At 46.4% G+C, this 27579-nt stretch overlaps 3 protein-coding genes across 3 annotated transcripts; 1 reads left to right on the top strand and 2 right to left on the bottom strand.

The window, feature by feature from the left end:
* Positions 1–530: 530 nt before the first annotated feature.
* LOC308172143 (alanine aminotransferase 2-like) lies at positions 531–4923 on the bottom strand (the record flags this gene model as incomplete). Its single annotated transcript, XM_080547053.1, has 11 exons — positions 531–621; positions 950–1062; positions 1215–1370; positions 1644–1818; positions 2067–2203; positions 2492–2571; positions 2855–3098; positions 3282–3415; positions 3554–3662; positions 4363–4452; positions 4819–4923. The coding sequence occupies 11 exons, from the start codon at positions 4921–4923 to the stop codon at positions 531–533; spliced, it is 1434 nt and encodes a 477-aa protein (XP_080403179.1).
* A 2241-nt stretch (positions 4924–7164) lies between these two features.
* On the top strand, positions 7165–12212 carry sharpin (SHANK-associated RH domain interacting protein; the record flags this gene model as incomplete). Its single annotated transcript, XM_080547052.1, has 9 exons — positions 7165–7425; positions 7978–8152; positions 9239–9331; positions 9635–9776; positions 9992–10082; positions 10504–10795; positions 11010–11119; positions 11389–11499; positions 12006–12212. 9 exons carry the CDS (start codon positions 7165–7167, stop codon positions 12054–12056), a joined length of 1326 nt encoding a protein of 441 aa, XP_080403178.1. The 3' UTR covers positions 12057–12212.
* A 1360-nt stretch (positions 12213–13572) lies between these two features.
* gpaa1 (glycosylphosphatidylinositol anchor attachment 1) lies at positions 13573–26327 on the bottom strand. Its single transcript, XM_080546311.1, has 12 exons — positions 26243–26327; positions 25614–25793; positions 23967–24081; positions 23548–23695; positions 23233–23334; positions 22592–22788; positions 22096–22292; positions 21574–21727; positions 20860–20931; positions 20496–20701; positions 14559–14729; positions 13573–14102 (listed from the first exon to the last, which is right to left on the bottom strand). The coding sequence occupies exons 1-12, from the start codon at positions 26314–26316 to the stop codon at positions 13859–13861; spliced, it is 1860 nt and encodes a 619-aa protein (XP_080402437.1). The 5' UTR covers positions 26317–26327; the 3' UTR covers positions 13573–13858.
* Between the last annotated feature and the right edge of the window lie 1252 nt (positions 26328–27579).

The following is a 27579-nucleotide window of genomic DNA, read 5'->3' as shown; positions in this document are numbered from 1 at the left end:
CCTAGCCGGCGCCTATTGACTAGGAGATAAGAATATATGTTTTAGAAAACCCCATTAGATCTAACACTAGTCAGTGTAGAGTAGTGGGGATTACTCACCGAATCCATTGCATTGCAATGTTTTGACTTGACTAACCCGAATGGAAAGGTTTATTACAGTACACTAACACAGGCACACAGCTGGTCCAGCGATGAGCTGAAGTGTTTATTCAATCAATTATAAATAACTGGGATTGGAGACGAGTTGAGATGTTGGCCACGTTTAGTGGGCCCAACGTTGTGCAAAGTCGCAGATAGAAATGTCATCATGAATAGAGCTCTATATTCTATGTGTCATGAGAGGCATGTTTGTTCGTAATATTTATATCTTTGAATGTTCCACATGTTATAAAACGTTGCAGATAGAAATGTCATAAATAGAGCTCACAGGATTCTGTATTCTATGTCATTGAGGCATGCTTGTTAATAATATATCTGAATGTTCCACGACGTTGTGCCCTGCTGAATGAGACCTCTATCTGGGGCCACCATTCAGGAGAACTCCTTCATGAAGCGCAGGTGGAAGCTCTCCAGGCGGCTCAGTGCCTCCTCCATGGTCTCCACTGGAGTCACAATACACAATCTGCAGAGAGGATCAGGGGTTCATGACCATCATGAATTTAACATACTGTACTACACCGCTGGCTACACGCGTTGTTTACTCAAGACTAGCTGTCATTCAGGCTGTCGTAGAGGCTTCTGCATTTTCATTGTTCAAACATGTTCTTCAAACCCAATCTACATTATACTCTGTCCATTCAGAGTTCAGTCTGGCTTGGAATCTGACAGCTTCGGAGGCTGTTACACAGACCCGGGTTGAAAAGTGATGGATGGGGGTTTGATCTATTGTGCTAGCCCAAACTCAATCAAGCTCAGAAAAGTATTTCAACTCCAGAGGATGGAGATTGTACCTGATATGGTGGGTGCCCTCCCTCTGTCCATGCTCACACCCAGGTCCCACACACAGACCCTCCTCCTCCAGCAGTCTGGTACAGTACAGCAGGTCAGGCTGCACCCCTGCCTCCTACAATATAGAAAAGATACTCAACGTACATAAAGGTATCATACAGTAGACTGCTGTCCAGCACCACTTTAAATCAGGAGTTGAATGTCATCCTCCACCGAACCCCAATGTATTTAAGATAATTGGGGGGTGGGGACTTCTCCATGACTAACCTTGGCCTTGGCAATGGCTGCTGGGGGAAGATGCAGCCTAAGGAACATAAAGGCTCCCCCCGCCACTGACTGACAGCTCATCCCTGGGAGGGCGTTGACAACCTCTGGGACCCGCCTCACATTCTGGACCAGCATGGCCCGGATAGACTGGGTCTCCTGACGGTGAAGAAGAATGGACAGTGTGAGAAACGTCATGGTCATGTTCTGAAAAGATGAACATGTTCTGTTCTATCCTTTTCCAATATAGATCTGGCTACAATGACCTTTTCTCTTTATTTTCTTCTCTTAAGAAGTGTAAATGCTTGCAGAAAAAGTAAGCTTGAATTGGTTTACTTTTATAGAATTAGATTACATCTGACAGCATGTATCTGGGTCACATGCTTTAAGCCTATACAAAGAATGCATCACTCTATAGTTTGAATGTAGAACCTCAGCATAGACAGGGTATGAGGGGTCCCCAGGTCTTGGAGGATTGGCCATGAGTTCCAGGGCTATCTGACCAGTCACAGCCGAGCAGGTCTCAAGGGAGAAGACGGTGTAGAGATACTCCATGATGGTGGGGTCAAGGTTCAACAGCTCCACGTAACCTGCACGCAGACCACACCTGAGGAGACAGACATTAGCCTGGGTCTTGTTCACCTGTGATCTGCCCTAGTCTAAAATAGTAAATCTCTTTAGGAATTGACATGTAGCTTACAGAGTATGTTTGATATACATGTTTAACTGTATTTTGAATGTTCATGGAAAGTTAATTTTGAAAGAAGAAGCAGCATATGAGTATCTACTTAGTTGTACGGTAGTCTACTTGCTAGGCTTCTGGTCAGCTATTAGTCTCCTACACAGTGAACTCACTCTCCCACGAAGCCTTTGGATGCTGAGTGGAAGGAAGCCAGCTCTACGGTGTGAGAGAGAGGAGGACCCATCTCAGACAGCACCTTCTTATAGGACACAAACTCTCTACCTTCCCCGAACACACTCTCTTGATACACCTGTGGACAGAACAAGAGATATAGAGGGAGGGATAAAGTGAAGTGATGAGGAGTCTATAATGAATATTAAAATGATGTCTGGGGGTGTCAATATCCCATTAATTGACCAGCTCAACAATCAATTAATTAAAGGAATTACTTTATCGGTTTGGCTTAGATAACAATTGTAAGGGTAATTAATGAATGGTCTTTGATAGGAAAGAGGATGCAAAGTGTAGGCACAGGCTATCTTTCTCATTCACTGCTTTTTTTTGACCGCATGAGGTGAGAGTAAAGACAGGAAATCACCTCATCGGCCATCAGGAAGAGCTTCTCTTCAGCAGCGAATCGGATTACCTCTTCAATAGACTTCCTGCTTTGAACATGACCTAGCAGCAACAAGGGAAAACATGTGTATAATATGAACTCATGTGTTTATGGTTGTCTGGATCAAATAGCAAAAGCCCCATTCCATGCTGGTGTCTACCCCCTTTCCCTTGCCCCTAACACCTGAACTGTTCTGAATACTGGTTCCACCAAACTCTCTTATAAGCCAGGTGGAACCTTTAAAAACCTTCAGTATATCCTTTCAAATCTGGGCAAAGGAGCTAGGATCAGTGGCTAGGATAATAAGATAGGAACCAAAAATGGAACCCCGGACCCAATAGTTACCTGTGGGATTTCCTGGGTTGATGACATACAGCGCTACAGGGTTGCAGACCCCCTTAGTGGACCGAAGTGCTCTTCGTAGCTCCTCCACCTCCAGGGCCCAGCCTTGATCCTCACTCGGGTAGTAGGGTACCATGGCTGCACCCTGCCTTTCCAGTGCCATTCTGAATGTGGAGTAGGTGGGCACCGGCGTCAACACGCCCGTCTGTGATGAGCCCTCACCATGGACCAACAGCTTCAACACTTGCTGAAGCAGATTGGAAATAGAACAGGAGAGATGAATGAGAGAGACATGGGAGGGATGACGGTGGTCGTGGTGATTATGAGATGTTGAGGATTGGATGATGAGGATCATGAGGATCATGATGACCATAGTGGTGCGTGAGATGGTGATGAAGATGAAGATGACAATGACAAAGATTATTCCTACCATTAATGACATCTGGGAGCCGTTGGTGATGAAGATGTTCTCAGGGGAAGGTGGTACACCACCATCCCGTCGGGAGATGAAGTCACACACACTGCGCCGTATATAAGAAAGGCCCCCAATGACTGTATATGAACCTGTTAAGATTATAAAAGCAGAAACAAATATGCATATTCAAATACATGCCAACGGGTAACAAACAGCACAGTTGTATGACGATTATGATCAGCCATAAAAAGCACAAAAGCACCCAGGTCCAAAAACACTGTCTTTACCCACACTCCCTCCATCACATTCTTCCAGCAGTCTTTGGGCCCTCTGTCTGACGTCCACTGGCAGTTTGTCACTGTGAACAAGCTGTGGATATAGGCAGGCTGCCAGAACCTGACAGACAGACAGACAGACAGACAGACAGACAGACAGACAGACAGGCAGACAGACAGACAGGCAGACAGACAGGCAGACAGGCAGACAGACAGACAGACAGACAGACAGACAGGCAGACAGACAGACAGACAGACAGACAGGCAGACAGACAGACAGGCAGACAGGCAGACAGGCAGACAGACAGACAGACAGACAGACAGGCAGACAGACAGACAGGCAGACAGACAGACAGACAGACAGGCAGACAGACAGACAGGCAGACAGACAGACAGACAGGCAGACAGACAGACAGACAGACAGACAGACAGACAGACAGACAGGCAGACAGGCAGACAGGCAGACAGACAGACAGACAGACAGACAGACAGATAGTGGTTGGCAATATCGATAGACAAACAGGAAGGATCAGAGGTAGACACTCAAGAAGCGATTTGAACAGCTCCTGTTGTTTTTGTAAGGGATAAAAACACCAAACAGAAAAATGAAAATGTCAGAATGATCTGAAACCGTATTCAATTGTGTTTTATTTATTAATGTGCTATTCGTTTATCAATGCTTTATTTATGAATGGCTACTGCCTCCCTTCTCTCAACCTTCATTTATGTTTATTCCCTTAAAAAAAAACAGGTGCCGTGTACTGTGCACCATTGTGCAAATGCTTTGTGAATCTGGCCTCTGAGAACCTAGACAGCCTTACCTGCCGGACGAATGATAATGGTTTCACCCCTGCTCTGTGTGAGTCACCCCAGGAGACATCTATCACCTCCTTGTAAGGCTTCTTCACCTCCTACCAAAAGCAGAGGACATGACATACATAAATCAATGAAAAATAGTGCACATCAGATTCTGGGAGAGAATGGCGTTTACCTTCAGAGTTTACCTCCAAATCAGCAGGCCTACATTTAATCTCCATACTAAACTAGTCTCCAACAATTCGAACAAGACATTGATATTCACGTCTCCAATCCATGTAGTTCCGCAGCACTGATGTGTATGAAATGATATGTACATTCACACATATTTTAATGTGATTTAATGTGAAACATGACTTAATGGATAAAAAAACAAAACAAAACAAAAAAACAGAACGGAATCAGTTTAAAGTCATTTTTCATTTTTATCAAAAAAATGGACCTTGCCCTGAAGGTCTTACCTGGCGAAGCTCTGCTTTGATCTGGGATGCTCGTCCCACCAGCCTCTCCAACTCTGAGGGTCTGATACTCCTCACATTCAGGTTGATCTCTCTCAGCAGAGACATCTCTCTCTCTCTCTGTCTCTCTCTCTCTCTCTCTCTCTCTCTCTCTCTCTCTCTCTCTCTCTCTCTCTCTCTATCTCTCTCTCTCGGTCCTTCTGATTAGTATCTAAAGAAATACCAGGTGGGGCGGCTGTGGCTCAGGAGGTCTATGGATCACAAGGTCGGTGGTTCGGTGGTTTGATCCACCGGGCTGTCCATGTGTCGAGGTCGTCCTTGGGCAAGACACTGAACCCCTAATTGCTCCAAATGAGCGGGCTGGCGCCTTGCACGGTAGCTTGCTGTGAATGGGTGTGTGAATGGGTGAATGAGAGGAGCGCTTTGGAATAAGACGCTATATAAGTGCAGTCCATTTACCAATTACCAGTTGTTTCCACTAACCCTAACCTTAACCCTTTTTAATATGTGATTGTCATGGGGTATTCATTAACTCCCTTTGTTGTTCCAAAGGATCTTAGACATTGCAGTTGAGAAACAGAAGACCAAGCAATGAGAGACAGATGGTGTTCATTAAAGGTCAAGGTCTTACCTGTCGGAGCTCTGCTTTGATCTGGGTTGCTCTTCCCCCCAGCCTCTCCAGCTCTGTGGGTCTGATGCTCCTCACATTCGGACTGATTTCTCTCAGTCAGCAGAGACAACTCTCTCTCTCTCTTCGGACCTAGTATCTAAAGAAATGCCAGTTGTTGTCCAGTTATAACCCCAACCCTAACCTTTAATACGTGATCATGGTGTCATGGGGTAGTCATTAACACCCTTTGTTGTTCCAAAGGATCTTGGACATGGTGTTCATTATGTTCCAGTGCCACTGGATGACATTCAGTTATTCAATGTCACTCAATCTCATATCACCACTTGCCAACAACCATATCACAATCCATACTCACATCTTCACACCGACATGCAAAAACCTCATAATGACTACAATAGTGGTTTTGAAATACTCGCTAAGAGTGCAGACTGTCACATGAAAGTGTCATTATAATAAGTCAATTAAGTGACTTATTATAGTTTGAAGTGAGTAAGAAGTGAATAATTCAGTGAGTAAGGGTTCGGTTAAAATTGCAAGTTTGCAGTCTGGTGGAAAAAGAGCAGATGTATGCGGTTTGAACTTGTGTTCATACTTCACTAGTCCACTTCTTTCTCTTTGTCCTGACTTCTTTGTCTTACTTTCTTTTACTATATGATTTAGAATGCATTGACAAAACACTGATATTCAGTGTGTGTAAAAGATTCAAATATAACGATATAAAAAATGGCCATGCATAGATAGATAGATAGATAGATAGATAGATAGATAGATAGATAGATAGATAGATAGATAGATAGATAGATAGATAGATAGATAGATAGATAGATAGATAGATAGATAGATAGATCTTTATTTATGTGTCACTCCTCAACAAACAGGTATGGTATAAAGAACAGCAACAAAAGGTGCATAAAAAAGTTGAGGACTACTCACATGGAGTTGTGAGACACAATACAATTCATAGCAATACAAATTAAAAACGTACATTCAAGTACTATTACACTTGAACTATTACACAACAAATACCATTTGCATTACAATAAAATACAATATGTAAAGGCAATGAAATATGTAAAATAATAATAATAATGCATATGCATGTTTAGTGATATTAGACTCCCGTAGTGCAGAAAGTCCAGGGCTGTTTTGTTTGTCCCAGTCAGGTTTCATGTCTTCATCATAAATTGGATCTGATATTTTTATATGCTGGCTATGTTTTATACTGTATATTTCTATGTATTTTGTGTTTTGAATTGTGTGGCTGTTTTTAGATTTGTTGTTGTACGGCGACCTTGAGTGCCATGAAAGGCGCCTTATAAAATAAATGTATTATTATTATTATTATTATTATTATTATTATTATTATTATTATTATCCATTATGGTTTTATTGACCGCGCTCTCGGAACAGAGGTTTCACCAGAGTGTTGGTCGTCGGGAGGTAAATAAAGGACGTACCAGGCAGCAACTTCCTGTTTTGATTCTCATCCGTCGCTGCTGCTATCAAGGTGTCTCCGGAGTCCAGAGAGAGATCAAGAGATCAACAAGAACTCCGCTATAATGAAACGGGATCTCTTCACAGTCACACACATGTAGGGTCTGTGGAATAAAGACAACGATCCGCACAATATTGGGATTTTTGGGGAGGGTTGACAGTGACACAACCTGTCCTGTGTGCTTCCCCAACTGTTGTTGTGAGCCTGAGATCATACTACTATCATGGCGTTGAGCTCGGGCGGCTGGGCTCAGACGCCGGTACCGGCCCCGGGGTCCCAGGCTGGACACGGTGGGGGGTCTCCCTGCTGTAACACCGTGCTGATGTCGGTGCGCGTGGCGGTCTGCAGTCACTCGGGGTCCCGGCCTCTCTGCCTCCCCGGCGCGGGGAACGAGGCTCTGCGTCTGCAGCTCAGCATGGACCCCCGCCGGGCTGGAGAGTTCCGCCTAGCCCTGAGAGACGCCAGCGGGAGCGGCCGGAGTGTGGTAATTATGTTATATATGTTACTTCAAAACATCAGCTTGTTTTTTTGTTATGAAGTGTTTAATGTGGATCATCCTAATGTTATAATAATGAACCTGACATGATCCTGCACTTAAGACAATTAGACTAACTAGGCCCCACCTAAAACAATTAGGCGACTAGGCCCACCCAAATCATACTTGTTGTTGTGAAGTTATAATATAATTATTGGACTCGGACAACTTGCGCACGTTTAACTCAACCAGTTTAATCAACACTCAGCTCCACAGTGCCTCGGGTCATTACCCATAATGCATCTCCTATCATGCATAATACCACAGTTGTGTGTTTACAGTATGGGTTTGTTATGACATGTATTTCTTTGTAATGTTTTGTGATGTTAAAATGTCCTTTTGGTAATCTTAAAAAGGGGAACAACCAGTATAAACAAGAGACAGCGTGTTCCTAGATAGGAGGAGTCACAGATAATGTGTCTGTCTATTAGGTCAAGCAGGTTGATTTTTGAAGAAGTTGATTTTGAAGCCTATAAATATTGACTCTCTCTTTCCTCTCAGTTCATTGCAGAGTTTGACCTGCGCTCGGTGCATTACGAGATCACGTCCCCGCGATGTCACGAGATGCGCCTGGCTACGCCTCCCCATGACTGCATCCGCTTCAACTTCCGCTGTGACCGGGAGGCGCAGGAGTGGGCCACCGTGGTGATGTCATCGCTCCGAGAGGCCCATAGAGGTCAGAATGCTGTCTCTCTCTCTCTCTCTCTCTCCAACCGTAGTCCACTGTGGCTTCCTCACCTCCTCTCCCTTCCTCCACCAGCATTTGTGGAAGAACTAAGTAGCTGAAAGCAAACATTCTCAATAGGCTTCCACCATATTGCTTTTACCCCCAAAAAAGTGAGGAGAGATGGGGCGTAGGCCATTTTAGACTATTGGAATGCACTCTTTTTTTTCTGAGTGGGGCAGTCTGTCAGATTCAAATCTAAAGAATGCTAACCTTTGTTATGTTATGTTATGTTAATTTCATTTATAATGCGCCCCCCATCCAACTTTTACATCGGCCCGGGGCGCAGCCCGGGTAAAGGAACAGATAAAGACAAAGACAAGGAACACAGAGAGCAATCAGACACAGACGACTTAAACGTAAAACTCAGGCATACAATTCACAACAAATAGGGAGTAGATTTAGGGAATTGTAACCAGGAGACTGAGACTTCTCAAATCATTAAGAGTATTTATTTAGTTCTTGCAAGAAGGAGCGATTGTCCGGCCAAAAAAACAGAGGTCTCATCACAATGGCTCAACTGTGGCAGTCCCAATTGATTACATTTATAGGTTTACAACATCAGTGGGCGGGTTGCCCTGCTGGGGTTGGCCTAGTAGGTTCAACACAGTTGGTCAAAATAGACATAACTGTCACAGAGAGAGAAGGAACAGCCGCTTCTTCTTCTCCGAAGTCTTCAGCTTATCAGTAGTCGTAAAACCTTTGTTTATCACATGAGAATATACTGCTCTGCATTCTTGCCATTCACACAGTTTTCAGTAAACATTGTCACATTGTTATAGTATTAGAAATGTTTTCCCACACAGTCCCACTCATATTTTTCCTTTTATTGTGACAGAGACAGTCGAGATTAGACAGGAAGGATGGGTGAGAGAGAGAGAGAGAAGGGATGACACGCAGGATATGTCCACGGCCGGAATCGAACCGGGAACCCTGCGGTTTACATGGTCGACGCTTAGTCCGCTAGCTACACCACCTATGCGCCCCTGGAATGCACTCTTAAATTGACCAGTGGGCTGTTCTCTCTTTCTCTCTCAGTTGCAAACTGTTCCCCACATCCTCTGGATGAGAGACCGCAGCACACGGCAGCAGCTCTGGACCAGCGGAGGTCCGCCTCCTTACCGCTCACTGGTAAGTCCACTCACTCGCTCGCTCGCTCACTCACACCTCCGCTTGCTCAAATCTCCCCCTGAATCCAACATGGATAGACAGTGCTGTAGACCTGGAGTGGACTGGATAGGTGTAAACAATATGGGGAAACAATTCAACTTGGCCTCTCAAAGAGCAATGTGGACAGACTACCATGTTGCTTAAACCTATCCAATCCTCTGAGGACAAGAGGGTGATCTGGTCTCTCTGTCGGCCCCACTTTTCTGTCAAGCGTCACTCTATTGAACGATGCTAATTGACTCATCGATGCTCCTCTCTCTGAAGAGGAGTTGTGCCTTGAGCTGGCCCGGGCCATCGAGGCAGGGGACAGCCAGGCCGCGTCGCAGCACGCGTCTTCTCTGGCTCGCCAGAAGGCGGCGCTCACGATCCAACTGGCGGAGAAGAGCTACGCTGATGGAGAGATAAGGTGAGGAAGAGGAGGTGGGGGAGGGGGGCTTAGTAGTAATGGGTTCATCTGGCCGAATCTCAAGAGACTTCCCAAAGGAGAGAGTGTCTGGAAGAGAGGTGAGGACAGACGACACAAGGGACCGAGGAAAGAGTTTTGAGATTCACCCTGAAAGTAACCCCCCACTACACAGCTTGGCTTAAGTGGGTAATGAAGGTGTCACGTCTGTGTTGCAGTTTATCCGTGGCAGTGGAGGACGTTTCCTCATCCTGTTTGGTCACAGTGAAAGTGTTCCCCCACATGACCGTGGCGGCACTCAAGGAACAGGTGAGAGCCTCTTAATTCCACGAGTAACCTACATTTGGAACCCAAAACAGCTCTCTTATCAACCTCTATATTACTATGTGTGGGCTTGAAGGTGGAGGCGGGGGGGGGGGGGTGCAATTTAAACTTGTATTCATATGATGCAAGACGTGAATAGAAATTGTATCAGTGACGTGGCCCCACAAGGAGGATTTTTCTATTCAAGAATTCCATTTCACTTTTTGGAGTGGCGGGCTGACGAGATCTCTCCCTCTCTCTCTCTGTCTGTCTGTCTGTGTCTCTCTCTCTGTGTCTGTCTGTCTGTCTGTGTCTCTCTCTCTGTGTCTGTCTGTCTGTGTCTCTCTCTCTGTCTGTCTGTATGTCTGTCTGTCTGTGTCTCTCTCTCTCCCCCCTCTCTCTCTCTCTGTCTGTCTCTCTCTTTCAGGTGTTCCTGGAGTATGGCTTCCACCCTCGGGTGCAGCGCTGGGTGATTGGCCAGTGTCTGTGCACGGAGCCCAGGTCCTTGGCCTCGTACGGGGTCCAGAGGGACGGCGACACGGCCTACCTCTACCTGGTGTCCGCCCGCCACGCCCGCGTCACCCGCCAGCTGCTGCAGCAGGACCAGGAGAGTGCCCTCCTCGCCCCCCCTCCTCCTCCGGCCCCGGCCAACGGCCCCGCGTCCCAGGATTGGCGGGGCTACAGCACCCTGCCCTCGCGACTCACCCACAACAGCCAGGGTGAGGTTATATGCTGCTGTGTACACACACACACACACACACAAAACACACACACAAACACACACACACACACACACAAACACACACACACACACACACACACACACAAAACCCAAATATCAGCACACCCACTGCTGAACATCCCTTTGCTGATACACCATTCTGAAAACTCCAAATTCCCTAACCCCTATTCTCTCGTTGCCATTGGCTGAAGGAAGCACCGGAGGCGGGGCCGAGAGAGTGGGCGAGACACCCACAATCCGAGACACCCTCAACCTGGAGACCCTGCAGCTGAATGACAAACCCAAAGTCACTAAATCACAGGTAAAAACAATAGATCCACTATTCATTAAAAGATCTGTGATGGAGACACTAGAGTGTTCCAAACACTAGAGATTCCTTTTCAATTCCGGAAGTGAATTTAATTACAATTCAGTGATTTTCTTCAATACAATGAAAACATTTGAGTGTACTGGTGGGTATGTTCCAATAGTCCGAAAACCAAGTGTGTGCTTCGGAATTGAATTGGAGGTCCAAAACACTTCCTGAAACACTCCCTTCCCACTCACTCTCTCCTCCCTCCCGGTCTGCAGACAGAATGGGCCTGTCCCTCCTGCACCTTCATCAACAAGGCTTCGCGGCCGGGCTGTGAGATCTGCTCCACGGCCAGGCCCGACCCACGCAGGCAGAACCGCATCCAACAGGTATGGATAGGGATGAAACAACAACAACATCATCACACAGGCCAGTGATAACCTCGATCCTGGGGAGTATTCCATCAACATCCTTGCATCCTTCCATCAACATACCTCTCTAGGACCAGCCGGGGGGTATTCCGTCAACATCGCTAAAGGAAAATCCGGGCTTATTTCTTGATCAATCTCACGAGATTAGAAGTCTTGCGAGACTGGACTTTCCTTTAGCGATGTTGATGGAATACCCCCCCTGGTCCTAGAGAGCAGCAGCAGCAGCGGGCCCAGGTTTGTGTTTCCAGCCTAGTGAGATCACACCTGATTGAACCACGAATCCACTCATGGTCCTAAACCTTAGTAGGTTGAATGAGACGGTGTCAGTGGTCCAGGAGCAGGACTGAGGAGCGCTGCTGTAAGGCCGTACATCCCTGTTGTGTTCGTCCCTCGTACAGGTCATCTAAACACCTCCTGGGTCCCTAGTATTCATCTCTGGTATTTCCTCTTTTTTTTTGTTTAAGGAGAAAGGAAGAAGAGAGGATCGGGGCAACGTGGGAGTGCCTAGCAGCTGACTGTCTCACAACTCGGACGGCAGATCGCACGCACACTCACACACGTAACACAGACACATACACACCTACCTACCTACCTAACTGGTTCTTAGGTTAAACTTAACACCACTACTGACATTGTATGACAGCATCATACACACACTCATCCAGATGGACATGACCGTGTGCACAGAGGGGCCTGTTGGCTGGCTGACATGGAACTCCACTCCTGCAGAGGCTTAGAGAACGAGAACGAGAGTCGGAGAGAGGCCGCGTTTCACATGAACGTCAATAACCTTCGCTTCTGGGGGCAGACTTGGTCCTGGTTCTCGGTTATTTATTTTAAAGGGGCCCCCTGGGGGGCGGGAGGGGTGTTGCGTGCGAGGTTGATATTTATTTCAGAGGAGGGGGATCGCATCTCCCTTCCTCTTTTATTATATATACGAAGAGAATGAGGGGATGGTCATTTTTTTAAAAGTCTGTCAACTGTGAAAATGACAAATGGATTCCTAGCTCCTCCCTGCTATGCACTTGAGTTCATCTAAAGCCCCTTTCACACATACCAGCCTTCCCAGTAGATTCCATGCAATTTCCAGGGTCGGCGTATGTCTGAATGCGACTGACCAGGGAAATCGGCTCGGGCAATTACCCTGGTCGAGACCATGTATAATGGTCCCTAATAGGCTAGGAGAACCAAAATGGCGACACACTCAATCTACACAATTATGTAGTGGGTTGGGGCTAGGGGTCAATTTGGGATTTATAGTTTGAATGCTGAAAATGCTGTGTAAAACCAGGCCCTGCTTGCCTGTCATTGGTTGGCCAAATTGTTGAGGAGCAGTGGTGGCGAAGAGGCCTTTCTGCAGCAGCTACAGGGTTGTAAGAGTGATTTTATTTTTATAATGTTTTATTTGATGTTGTATTATTTTTGAACAGAATGTTTAAGTTCGTAATGTTGACTCTTTCCACTTGCCAATGCCATATTTCACTCTGAACTGTGATAGTGACGGAATGATTTATGTTTTGTCCGAGCATAATATTGTAAAACGGTGTTATCTTAAATAAACATACATTAATCGAATCATCCGTGTTTGCAAAAACCCATTCAAACATGGAAATGGTTAATGCCACTACTTTTTAGTAGCATTAGCGTTTGTTTTTATTGACAGCATTTATAAATTAGTATGTGTACATAGGATTGGACATAACATTATTAAAACAAACAAGTATAAAAACATAAAAGCAAAAGACACTTCCCTGTACAGTAGATGTGGTTATGGACGTTTTACAGAGGGGCATCCGTAGCCAGATCCGTTCAATCAACATCGCTGAAGGAAAATCCAGGCTTATTTTGGATGAGTCAGCTTTTCTACTTTCTTGTCAGTAGAGTACCTCTTCATTCAGCTTAACATTCACTCAGGCCCCAATAGCATAATAAGAACCCAGAAACAATCAAAACAAAAACAGTGCAGACACATTCCTCTTGTTGTCAAACCCAACCCCCCCCCCCAAACCAACCTTTTCCAAAATCATCCGCACACAAGCCTGATCGATGCAACTTCCCCCACCCACCTCCCCTTCCTCAGAGAGCGCCACGGGGGTATGTCCCAACAGCTTCCCCTCTATTCCTCGGATTACTCTTCTGATGCTTTTTGAGAATGAAGAGCGCGTGTGAGGAGAGATTCACTCACTCCCTTTTTGGGGGGGGTTAAGCCAGACCTGAGCACCACCCTCTTTCAGGTTTTTAAATGCATCCTTCCACCCCCTCCCCCCACCCCTTATTAAGGCTGGTTCAGGGACCACAAGAAGTGATCTCTGGGCTTCTACTTCCAGAAGAGAATGTTCCAGAAAAGCAACCAACAGGGGTACACCAGCAGGGCCAGCAGAGGGTAGACCAACGAGCCGTAGAGGGAGTGGTCCAGGATGCCCTGGGAGATGACGGACAGGAAGAGCATCCAACCCTCCGTCAGGGAGACAGGCGTCTCCTGGAGCTCTTGGAAGATGAAGACGCAGAAGAGGAGGGTGAAGCCGGGGCTCAGCAGCACCATGACGACCGCCGACAACGCCCTGGAGGAGACAGACGTTACTACACGCTCCTAGCAGGGAGACATTACCACAGGAGCCTGCTAATAATAAATCCTGTGTGTAAGGGAATACTTGAGGATTGGCACCAGGCTGAATGATAGAGACAGAGAGAGAGAGAGAGAGAGAGAGGGTTTGCAGGGTTCCCACACCTTCTGAAACATTAATTTCAAGCACCTTTCAAGACTCAATTCCCTCAAATTCAAGGACCCAACACGGCATAGTTTGAGACAGAACTAGTTGACGAGCTAAGTAAAACATTTTTGAATATATATAGATTTTCTTTTAGAGAGGGGAATTCAAGCACTTTCAATGACCCATGTCTATTTTCAAAAACGTTTAAGACCTTGATTTCTTTTTCTCAAATTCACAAACTTTCAAGGATTTCAAGGACCCGTGGGAACTCTGTGTTTGTGTGTGCATGTATGCATATCACATTACTTGGGCATGTGCGGGGTGACAAAGGCGGCCGCGGGCACCAGGGTGAGCGCCAGGATGAAGCCCAGGGAGAAGTTGATGAGGGCGGTGCAGCCCAGCAGCACGGCCAGGTACAGCAGGGCCACCAGCTTCAGCACCCGCCAGCCCTGCTCCGTGCCCCCGCCCGTCACCAGCCTGCAGGGGGGGAGGAGAGAGAGAGAGAGAGAGTGGGGGGGGGGAGAGAGAGAGAGATAGAGGGGGGGGAGAGAGAGAGAGAGGAGAGAGAGAGAGAGAGGGGAGAGAGAGAGAGAGAGAGGGGGGGGAGAGAAAGAGAGAGAGAAGAGAGAGAGGGGGGGGGAGAGAGAGAGAGGGGGGGAGAGAGAGAGGGGGGGGAGAGAGAAAGATAGAGAGAGAGGGGGGGGAGAGAGAGAGAGAGGGGAGAGAGAGAGAGAGGGGAGAGAGAGAGAGGGGGGGAGAGAGAGAGAGGGGGGAGAGAGGGGGGGAGAGAGAGAGGGGGGGGAGAGAGAGAAAGATAGAGAGAGAGGGGGGGGAGAGAGAGAGAGAGGGGAGAGAGAGAGAGAGAGGAGAGAGAGAGAGGGGGGGAGAGAGAGAGAGGGGGGAGAGAGAGAGAGGGGAGAGAGAGAGAAAGGGGGGGAGAGAGAGAGAGAGAGGGGGGGAGAGAGAGAGGGGGGGGGGAGAGGGGGGGGGGGAGAGAGAGAGAGGGGGGGGGGAGAGAGAGAGAGGGGGGGGAGAGAGAGAGAGAGGGGGAGAGAGAGAGAGAGAGTGGGGGGGAGAGAGAGAGCGAGAGAGAGAGAGGGGGGGAGAGAGACAGAGAGAGAGGGAGAGAGAATCAACCAATTACAAGAATTCCGAATATTCTTATTGTTAAAAGGGACAGTTCACCCAAATTACATAAATCATATTTGGTTCCCTACCCCCGAGGGAGTCATGTATGGGCATGGGCAGACTTCATCTGCACTTTAAGAACGGTTAGTGACGGTGCCTAGATTAACAGCCGAAGTGTGGATTGAAGTCTGTCCTTGATTCCCCGATTGCCTCTTTAAGAAGTTTTGTTAATTTCATTAACATATCTTTGTTCCATTTTGCAATAGCAATATGGTTTCCCAGGAGGGGGGGAGAGAGAAAGGGAGGACATGGGAATAAAAGAGGAGTGCAGCCAGAGAGATGAAAGCATTTCACTGCCAGCCGTCAGAGGGGATGTAACGACTACCACAGTGCATTTAGTGATTGTGGGATCATTGGAGTGAATGAGGAGCCCAAACTAACTAACTTGGCAGAGTGGATCCATATTAAGTGTTATGTAGATGGGTAGGTGGCTGAACGCACGGACATCAATACTGCCCCCCCCCCCCAATGATGTCTGATCGGTTCTTCCTTACAAACAGCTCTTCAACTCACCAACTAAAGTCTCCAACACTATTGGGACCAACATTCACCTTCATCATGCAGACCAGCGACAGACACCATGTAGACTAACAGCCTTCGTCACTATGAAACCTTGAGTCAACATCATGGAGACTACAAAACACATCACTTGTGGAGCAGCGCTGACACAGCCTTCTTTACCAAGCACCAAGCAGACAAGCTCATATAGCTCCTATTTTAGAAACTCTACACTGGCTTCCTGTTAAGTTCAGAATAGATTTCAAGATCCTTCTGCTTGTTTATAAAGCTCTCACTGGCATAGCACCAGAATATCTGAAAGACCTTTTGCTAGCATATCAGCCCAATAGAGCTCTCAGGTCTTCTGACGCTGGTTTTCTCTGTGTACCACAAAAGAAGAGATTTGGTGAGACTGCATTCTCATTTGAAATATGTTCAAGTCAAGACTAAAAACCCATCTTTTTAATATTGCCTTTAAATGACTAAATAATTAAATTATGATTATATAATGATTGGAGCACTTTGAGCTGCAACGTTTGCAGGAAAAGCGCTATACAAATAAACAGTTATTATTACTATTATTATTATCCGTTTACTGTAGTTATATTACAAAGCATTGAGATGGGACAGTTCTGTAATTTTTGCCACCAAAATGCTAACTTTGATACACTTGGGTATCCATAAACCATAAAAGAGTTTTACTGAAAAGAAAAAGGGAAACGGCTAGAAGCAATATATGAAATCTGAAGCTTTATGTCTATACACAGTAATGTATAAGAAAAAGTTATTTAAACATGTGACAATGTGCTGTATGTTTCTACGTTGAACAGTTGTTGTAGAAAATGAACAAACAAATTAGTTTAATTAATTCTATTAATTAATTTCTATAATAAGTTGTTCTATAACATAGTTGCTACTTGGAAGTTTTGAGTCATATTTCAACTTGTCTGATTGCGATGACATGATTTGTGATGAATATAGGTCAACTCTACAATTTAATTACTCCCCCCCCCCTCTCTCTCCAATGTCCTTATTTATGTTAAATACATCTGCTGGAGAAGGAATTCCTCATGAACCCCTACATAGGTTTGCTGACAAAATGGACCCTGGCTATGGACTGTGAGGTCACAATGTCTGAAGTTAGAATTCTTCTAAAACATTACACACATCACATACAGTGATGTCACAATTGCCAAAGTGATGACAACCATGTAGAACATGCAGCTGGAGTTCTAGAATCCAGCTAGAGTACACATGCCGTTCATTTACCTGCAATTCATCTGTGAAGAGCTAGATAGATAAACGTTATTCGTTCTTTTCAACAAAAAAAATTGAAGACATGAATCCTAGTGCGCCTATTCAATGGATGGCCTCCTTGTATGTAGGAGATCTCCACAGGGATACCACTGAGGAAATGCTGCATGAGAAATTCAGCCTTTCTGGCCCGATCGTCTCTACAAGGGTGTGCAGGGACATGCTAACACAACAATCTCTTGGGTATGCCTATGTCAACTTTCAACAGCAAGCTGACGCAGAGCGTGCCCTGGACACCATGAACTTTGATGTCGTCAACGGAAGACCTATGCGCATCATGTGGTCTCAGCGTGACCCTTCTCGGAGGAACAGTGGGGTCAGCAACATCTTCGTTAAGGATTTAGTGGAGACGTTCAACAGCAAGCACCTCTACGACACGTTCTCGGAGTTTGGGAGCATCGTTTCCTGCAAGGTAGCGTCTGACGCGAATGCTAATGCTAAAGGCTATGGCTTTGTGCAGTATAACACCCAGAAGGCTGCTGAGAGAGCGATTAAGAGACTCAACGGCACGTTATTGAACGGCAGAAAAGTGTTCGTCGGACACTTCCAATCGCGCAAAGAACGAGAGGCTGAACTCGGATCCAGGGCCGTAGACTCGTTCACCACCGTGTACGTCAAGAACTTGGATATGGACGACCGACGCCTTCAGGAGAGGTTTGAAAGATTTGGACCAGTCCTGAGTGTCCGTGTCAAGACCGATGACGCTGGTAAATCCATGGGTTTTGGATTGGTCAACTTCGAAAGGCATGAGGATGCCAAGAGGGCCGTTGAGGATGCCAAGAGGGCCGTTGAGATGAACGGGAGTGGGAGGCGGGTCTACGTGGGCCGTGCCCAGACGAGAGAAGAGCGCCAGACTGTGCTGAAGCGCCAGTTTGAGCAGATAAATCAGGGCCACAGGACCAGATACCAGGTGTGTGTGTACATGAACAAACATATACTGTATAAGAAAGCTCATAATCTTGGTAAGCATTGTTGATGTATTTGAGGCATGAAAAACATCTTAGTAAAACACAGTTTCTCTCTACCAGGGTGTCAATCTTTATGTCAAGAACTTGCACGATTGTTTGGACGACAAGCAGCTGCACAAAGAGTTCTCCCACTTCGGAACAATCACCAGCGCAAAGGTGATGACGGAGGGCGGACGCAGCAAGGGATTCGGCTTCGTGTGCTTCTCCTCCCCCGAGGACGCCACCAAGGCCGTGACCGAGATGAACGGCCGCATCGTGGCCACCAAGCCCCTGTACGTGGCCCTGGCCCAGGGCAAGGAGGAGCGCCAGGCTCGCGCAACCAACCAGCACGTGCAGAGTACGGCCAGCGGCTGCGCCGTTCCCAACCCAGGCATCAACCCCTACCAGGTCGCTCCCCCGCCTGGATTCTTCATGGCGGCCATTCCACAGGCCCAGAACTGTGCTGCACCGGACTTCACCAACCAGCTGGCTCAGCTGAGACCCACTCATCTCCTAGACACACCTCCTCAGCACTTCCAGAACACGCCCACCAACGCCATGTGTCCGTCGGCTACCAGGCCTAAGACCTTCAACGCTATGAAGGCCACGCCCTCCCTGGTTCCCCCTATGATGACCTCTCAGCGCGCGGGTCAGTATATTTAGTGAAGTAACCCTGCCCCAAAAGAGCACTATCCAAACATTTGCCATAAATATCCCTTTGATTATGATTATCTTCCCTCTCAGCTACCCATGCCTTGAGAAAGCACCCTGCCAGTGCAGACGCAGCTACAGCACGGATGCACACTGTGCCCCGTAACAAGTACACAGCTGGTGTACACCTCCTGCAGCACATGGCTCCCCAGCCACAGATCCCCATGCAGCAGCCTGCTATCCATGACCAGGAGCTTCGGACTGACTCCATTTTGGCTGCCGTTCCCCATGAGGACCTGAAGCAAATGATAGGCGAGTCTATTTGTTTGTTTCAATGAATTCCCCATTAGGTTAGTATAATTACTGTTACTGATATTTATTCTCCCCCTCCCTCCAGGTGAGTGTCTCTTCTCATCTATCCACAGCATGCACCCCAGCATCGCTCCCAAGGTCACTGACATGCTGCTGGAGATGGACAACTCTGACCTGCTCCGCATGCTGGAGTCTCCACAGTTCCTGCGCTCCAAGGTGGACGAAGCGGTCGCTGCGCTGGAGGCCCACTGGGCTGAGGAGCCTGTACAGAAATCTGGCCACGTCCCAGTTTGAGTTTCAAGCGGCTAACACGTAAAAAAGGAGACGCGGACTTTGAAACCTACTTCACCGATAACTATGCAAAACTAATAAATGACTTCATTACAAAATGAAATCGATTGACTCAGCTATGTCTAAAAAAAGGGTAAGCTGTACCTCGATGATGAATGTAAAAGCACTGGTTGGACCAGATAGACCAACAACAAGGCCTCCTAGACCAGCAATGCACATCCCAGCTGGTCATGAAACAGAGGATGTGAAACAACTACTAGATCTTTAAACAGTTGTACTGAAACAGAGGATGTGAAACAACTACTAGATCTTTAAACAGTTGTACTGTAACAGAGGATGTGAAACAACTACTAGATCTTTAAACAGTTGTACTATTACGACACTATTACGACACACACTTTGTTCGGCTGCCCTCGGGCAGGCGGTTCAGGACCATGTCCGCAAGGACAAATAGACTGAAGCTCAGCTTCTACCCTAGGGCCATTCAGACCCTGAACACAGCAAAGACCTAGGTTCTAGGCCCTGGACAATCTAGACAATTTGATGGCAGCTACTAGATTGTAATCAAGTGCAATACTGAAACACAACTGTGAACAGTTCAAACCTGCAAACTGCGACACTTTAAATGAATGTGCAATAATACTATGTGCAATATGACAACCCTCGGTTACATAAGGTTCAGAGATAGGAAATGTTAGGATATTTATAGCATAGCATAGAGTACAGCACAGTGTTTTATTTGTATAGTATAGTAGTATAGTATAGTGGATAGTGTATATAGCCTTTATTTATGTAAACCAGCTCTTTTTCCCTTCTTGTTTTTAGTATTTTTTTCCTAGCACCAGGGGAGCCCCCCCTCCCAAATTTCGTTGTATGGTACCTGTACTGTATTAATGACAATAAAGACCATTCATTCATTCATTCTATCAGGAAGTGTGTGAAGTCAGTCTATTACATCCCAATGTATACAAGAGTAAAACTCTTTGGCTTTGGTTCCTCAACATTAAGGTCACAGTATAAAGATACCAAATGACATTAATACCTGTCTGTGTTGTGAGGCAGCGCCAGGCCGGCGGTGTAGATGGCGATGGCGGTGAGGACCACGGCCTCCGTCTCAGACACGGGGAAGTGCTCCACCGCCATCTCCTGGGAGCGGATGGGCAGGGTGTAGAGAGCCACGCCGGTCATGTGACTGATCACCACAGGGGTGAGGATAGACAGGACCCCCGGGCTGGAAGCCTGCTGCTGCTGGAGGAGGGAGGGGGGGGGGGAGAAGAGTTAAATAGACTAGAAGGGGTAAAAAGACAGACTTAAAATGGTGTACCATTGTGGATGAATTCAGGACATACAATGCATCAGACGGACGGACAGACAGACAGACAGACAGACAGGAGGATGTAACTGACCGGCTCCCCTTCTGCAAGGCCGTCCTGTGTCCCTGGAGGCGGGGCTCCTAGCTGACACCACAGGTCTAAGGCCTGCACTGCTGTCAAGGTCAGTCACAACAGCTAGGTGGGTATAATAATAATAATAATAATAATAATAATAATAATAATAATCCTGCTGGAACCATATATACTAAAAAATGCACTCACTGCAATGTAAGTCGCTTTGGATAAAAGTGTCAGCTAAATGGCATATATTATTATTATTATTATATTATTATTATTATTAGGTGGACATTACGCTTACAGCACCATCAACACACACACACATGACTGACTGACTGACTGGTCATGATGAGTAAGGAGCGGAGACATTCTTGACCACCTGACCTGTCTCACTATCAAAGCTTATTCCCGAGGCTGCTAGCATTTGCTTTCCTTACTTTAGCCTTACTTTCCTGTCTATATCTTCACAATCTCTATCCAATAAAATGAAAAATATGAGTGGGACTGCCTCACTCAAAAAATAACCTTTAAAAAAAAGGAAAAGAAAAGAGAGATATAGGCAGGTTAGTGAAGTATTTGAATAACAACAACAACAACAATGGAAATGGAGCGAAAACAGTGTAAATGACTGAAAGCCCTGCCAAAGAGCCTCGCCCCCCCCCCACCACACCCCCTCCCACCCCCCTGCCACGCCCCCTCCCTATCAGTTAAGCCGGAGTGCGAGGATACACGGAGCAGCAGGATGACGGCCAGCAGGCCGAAGGCGGGCATGTAGTAGCCGATGGAGACGAAGCGCGAGAGCGAGGGCATCAGGTAGAAGAAGTAGGACTGGTGGAGACGCTCCAGGAGGTTGTTCAGCTTCCGGAACATTCCCTCCAGCAGCCTGGGGAGAGGGGACACACACACACACACACACACACACACACACACACACAGACACAGACACACACACACACACACACACACACACACACAGACACAGACACACAGACACACACAGACACACACACACACAGACACACACAGACACACACAGACACACACAGACACACACAGACACACACAGACACACACAGACACACACAGACACACAGAGAGAGAGAGAGAGGATGTTAGCGTGGCTAGTGTAAACTCACTCCTCAAGTTCAAAATACACCCCCCTCCCTCCGTAAGCTGTTGTGTATGAATTGCGTGAAATAAATAAAGTGGAATTGGTTTGTGTTCATCCCGTATTGGGAGGACGTCCCTGACCTGCCGACGGTGGTGGCGTCCACCTTGTACTGGCTGAAGCTGTTGACGCCCCTGATGGTGGCGGCCTCGATGTGGTAGCGGAGGAAGAGGCCGTGGTCGCCCCAGGGCCGCCCGCTGGCCTGCTTCAGCACCATCAGCATCATGGTCTCGGCCGCGTGGCTGTAGCCCGACGTGCTGTCCCAGTCGTTCCTCTGGAGCTACGCGGGAGCACACGCACACACACACACACACACACACACACACACACACAGGTTCTGTTATTAAAACAAAAAAACATTGTGCTGTTGTGTTGATTTATTTAATCTCAATATTGAAAGCCAAATGTCTGGAGATCTGTCTTGATTTCTCACACAAGCTCAGACACACACACAACTCAGACACACCTTAGACACACCTTAGACACACACACACACACACACACACACACACACACACACACACACACACACACACACACACACACCTCAGACACAGCAGGCTTTGTTCTGTACAGTACCTTGCCCTGGATGGTGCAGAGCAGCCCTATCTTGTGGCAGAAGGCGTGGAAGAGGTTGGCCAGGTCCAGGTTGGGCAGCTGGCCGTTGAGGCCCTCCAGCACCAGGTCCAGGCTGGTCACCACGTCGCTGCTCAGCTCCAGAGAGAGAGCCGCCTGGATGGAGCCTCCCCGCCCCTGCAGGGGTGACCAGTCCATCCCTGAGGAGGGAGGAGGGAGGGGTAGAGAAAGCTCTATTACAAATCAATTACGGGAAAAGGTCTGTTCCTGAGTTTCAATTCACTTCCTGAATTGATCACTTTGGTACGAACTAGACCCACATTATCTGGACAATGACAGTGACACATCCATATTACAGTGTGCCTGATGATACATGTCTGACTGCCTCCTGTGACTTATGCATTATAGTCTAATGTTATGACAACAACACCAACAATTATAACGCATTTATTTTGTATATCGCTTTTGTGAGTACTCAGACACTACGGTCCGTGGAGAGAACAAGAATAGATAGACACATAAAAAGTCAAGCAAAAAGCACAGTCAGTAAAAACAACAACAACAACAAATAGTGAAAGATTAAAACATTGTTTAAAAGATGGGTTTTGAAGGATATAGCATGATTAGAGGGACCCGGTTCTCACCAGTGGTGTTGGTGTGGTGGTAGCCCTCCAGCCAGGCCTGCATGCCTATCAGATCATGTTCATTCACCAGGAAGATGATGTCCTTGGCCCAGAACACCTGACCTGGGGGGGGGGGGGGGGGGGGACACATCAGAGGTCTCAGGATCATTTATCAGTTCATACCCACTTGTGAGAATTAAATATTGTGTATATGAGTGTGCGAGGGGGAAATGTGTGTGTGTGTACATACATCTGTGTCTACTATGTTCTGCGTATGTAGCATGCTCCAGTGTGTGTGTGTGTGTGTGTGTGTGTGTGTGTGTGTAGTGTGCTTACTTCTGAAGTACTGGGCGAGGCCGAGCAGAAGCCCCACTGCCTGGTTGTTGTCGTTCCCTAGGCTGCAGGGGGCGCTCAGCACCAGGGCTTCAGTGCGGGGGGCCCTGGGGGCCCGCAGGATCCCATACACGTTAGTGCCTTCCACCAACTGAGGGGGCAGGGAGGGAGGGGGCAGGGAGGGAGGGGGAAGAGAGGAAAGAAAGAAAGAGAGTCGGAAAGAGTATATTGGAGAAGACATGTCACATTGAGTGAAAGAAAAAAAGAGAGAGAGTTCAGAGAAATACATTGGAGAGCTGTGTGTGTGTGTGTGTGTATGCACGAGCGCAAGTAAATGTGTGCACGTGTGTGTGTGTACACGAGCTGAAACATAAAATGCAAGGGTAAACAAACATCTTTCTCTTAAGTGCACAGACACTCACAAATCTGTGATCTTTGCTTTCGTCGGGGAAGGGGAGAGTGCGGGAGAAGCTCTGGGTGTACACCTCCAGCCCCCGAGACTGCATGGTCTTCACCAGCCAATCCACTGGCATCCCTCTACACACAGAGAGAGAAAACAGAGAGAGAGAGAGAGAGAGAGAGAGAGAGAGAGAGAGAGAGAGAGAGAGAGAGAGAGAGAGAGAGAGAGAGAGAAATAAAAGAGAGACCAGAAAGAGAGAGAGAAATAAAAGAGAGACCAGAGAGAGAGGTGAAGTAGGGTGGGGGGGGTAGCAGGTATAAACAGTTACATTTGTGTTAGGGTAGGATTGACGCTGACCCCCATTTCAGAGGTAGGTTACATGATGTAGGGGGTGAGAGGTGAGAGGTGTGTGTGTGTGTGTGTGTGTGTGTCTGGGTTTCCGTTTACCCGTAATTACCGGTCTTTGTCCGGTAAAATATGTTGAAGTCCGACAAATTTAAACCTCTTCGGTCATAATGTCCGGTGAAAATAATTCCCTCTAAGCACAATTTTAATACAATTCGCAAGAGTTTCGTTTCGTTAAAAAACTGAAGTTTCTTTCCATTCAACTCGGAACCCTCAAGACTTTTTGGCTGGAGGAGCCACTACGACTTCAGCCGCCTCCATCTCTTTAGAGACAGTCCTCTGACTTCTCCTCATACTCATTGTAGCTTGGTTTCATGAAGTCATTGTTAAGCTTACTTTGTCTTGCCATGTTTACCTCTCGCTCGCTATGGTGCACTTTGAGCTGCAACGTTTGCAGGTTAAAAGCGCTAGCCTATACAAATAAAAGTTATTATTATTATTATTATGGTGGCCCGCTACGTTAACGCTAAGTTTCGTTTTAGTTTCCTAGTGTTTCGTTTCGTTCCTAAACTGCGTTTAGATGGGGAAGGAAAAATGTTCTGCTCACCGTGCAAAAAATCGGGGAGGAATAACGGATTCACGAGAGGAGCAACGAATATGAGAATGTTGCACTTTTCAATAAAATGTTATAAATCTAGACATTGTGGTATTTCTTTATATACGTATCCCAGCCTGCCTATCAATTGTTTCTCAATAAACAGTTATGTTCTCCTCATTGTCATACTCCCGAGTCCGATTAAGTATGATTTGACAGGCAGCTAAACTAAATGCCTTCCCAACCAGCGAGACCCGGTTATAGAAATGACGTTGTTTTATTGATAAAAAAGGGTAAAACTGGAAAGAGAAAATAGAAAACTCACATTAATCCCAAACAATTTAACAGACTTCAGTTAACGTAATGTGGAGTCCGTTCATTGATCGATGCAGTCTGTTCAGTTCCCAGTGTGGCGCGCGTTCAGCGCTGGACATAGCGAGCATGCGAATCATGAAAGCCTATATTCATATATTTATTATATAGCTCGCATCTAATCGTATCGGATGAGAAATAGACATTAAACGGCATATATAGGCTACACAACAGTAATCACCGCGACAAACAGCTATATTATATTTTAATATGATGACCGGAATATCTCACGTTTGTCCGGTAAATTGAAATCTTCCCGAACACGTTGACCGGCGCCAATTTTTTCTAACGGAAACCCTGGTGTGTGTGTGCGGGGGCTACGGCTAGTCAGTCAGTCAGTCAGTCAGTCTCACTCACCCAGCCCTCTTCTTGTGAGCAGCAAACTCCCTGCCGGTGGCCAGAGCCCTCTCCCCTGCCGGGAAGCGCTCCTCCACCATGGTGGACCCCATGGCGTTCTCTGACATGTACGTACGCAGGGTGAACGGCTCGAAGGCCAGCCCCATGAACCACGCCACACCTGCCAGGTAACACACCATGCTATGAAAAAGCATGGAGAGAGGGGGAGGGAGAGAGAGAGAGAGAGAGAGAGAGAGAGAGAGAGAGAGAGAGAGAGAGAGAGAGAGAGAGAGAGAGAGAGAGAGAGAGAGACATGAGTGAATGCTCTTTATTCAAGTGTCAAGTACTGCACCATTCACAATTATGAGGTCAAATGATGATGATGATGATGCACAAAGTGGATAAGGTGCATCCAGGAGCTCATGCTGCACAATCATGAATGAATGAATGAATGAATAGTTTAATGAATGAATGAATGAATGAATAGTTTAATGAATGAATGAATGAATGAATGAATAGTTTAATGAATGAATGAATGAATGAATGAATGAATGAATAGTTTAATGACCACACGACCTAGGTCGGTGATCATGTGTCACATGCATACACTATTCATCCATCCAAAAACGCTGCATAAAAACAGGACTCACCATATCGGTGCGTTGAGGCGGGTGAGCAGGGTGGTCAGGGCTCGCCTCCTGTTGGGGTCAGACAGCAGTCCCATGGTGTTGGCCAAGACCTTTACACATGGGAGGAAGTTTGGCTCTTCATGAATGACATGTTTAACTTTTTTTGTTTTTGTTTTTTTGTTTTTTTATTCAAAACTTACACAATACAATATGATTAAACATGTTGATTTTCATTTTATTTTTTTACACATTTCTGCCCACCCCCCCCACCCAACATGACATGGGTTTTCTAACTGATTTATAACGAATGTAGTCACTAATACTAAAGCATAACTGACTAGGCCTGTGTATAATAATCAATATTCATATTGCTATTATACCCGTTTCCTAGTGTCATCATTGGTTGGTTGGCAGATGGTTGATAGCGAGCTAGCTAACGTTAGCTTACATAGCCCAGACAGTGTTGGCTGATGTCAAACAAGCACGTGTAAAGACGCGCAAACGCCCTTTAAGTCAATGTTCATTCTTTAACAAGATAATGTTGCTTAGATCCTCTGCAATAGTAACTGAGGGTAGAGCTTACCTGTTTAGATTCAGCCGGGGAAACACCCTGGCTTTAACAGGTGCCGCTGAATCAGTCGCTGGTCTTGATTTTTCGGGCTTTTTTTCCCCTCGTTTCCCATCGGGACTATTATGCAGCGGACCAATTTCCGCTTAAGCAAAGATCATTAAAACGCAAAGATACACGCATTGCGGTGCTTAACACTGGCTTCCGCTCTTGGTGGGGGAGATACGACCACTAACAATAAAGACACACAATTATAAAAACAATAAATTTTAAAAAATCAACAGACAACCAACATGAATATACAACAGTGACAAGGGCTAGACAACCGTAACCGCTTTCAACACTTCGTGACGTTAGAATTATAAGGTTCTATCTCCATTTTTGTCAAAATTTAGTTTTTTCCATAATCTGATCCATTAGGTGTTTATTAATGCCTGTGTGGTGTTATTTTTTTAAATGTTGACATTTTGGAGTTAGTAATTCATAAAATACAAAGGTTCCATCTCACAAAACATAATGGAATGTAAAAACGTTGACGCTCAATATCTCTGAACTGCCCTAAACGGAGATAGAACCTTATCATTCTAAGCTCACGAGTTGGTAAAATGTACCAGTCTAAAATGTTACTGGTCTACTATAATCAAGGTGACAGCTAACGGTAACTAAGTTCACACAGTTAAATAATTTTGAGTTAACATTTTTGCTCACTTTACAAAGTCAAGTGTTATGTCAAAGACATCATTCACCAGTCACCTTTGAGCAAGATAACCCAGCCCCACTTTGTGACTAT

The sequence above is a fragment of the Nansenia antarctica genome (genome assembly GCF_963989245.1).
Source record: "Nansenia antarctica genome assembly, chromosome: 16".
Classification (NCBI taxonomy): domain Eukaryota; kingdom Metazoa; phylum Chordata; class Actinopteri; order Argentiniformes; family Microstomatidae; genus Nansenia; species Nansenia antarctica.
Note: the sequence above shows the minus strand (reverse complement) of the source record. Positions and strands in the feature narration are given on the sequence as shown.

Coding starts and splice junctions, on each gene's coding strand:
- gpaa1 (XM_080546311.1), bottom strand. CDS start 26,316: ATGGGACTGCTGTCTGACCCCAACAGGAGGCGAGCCCTGACCACCCTG. Junction 24,082..25,613: donor GCTCACAAGAAGAGGGCTGG/GTGAGTGAGACT, acceptor CTCTGTGTGTAG/AGGGATGCCAGTGGATTGGC. Junction 14,103..14,558: donor GTCACCCCGCACATGCCCAA/GTAATGTGATAT, acceptor TGTCTCCTCCAG/GGCGTTGTCGGCGGTCGTCA.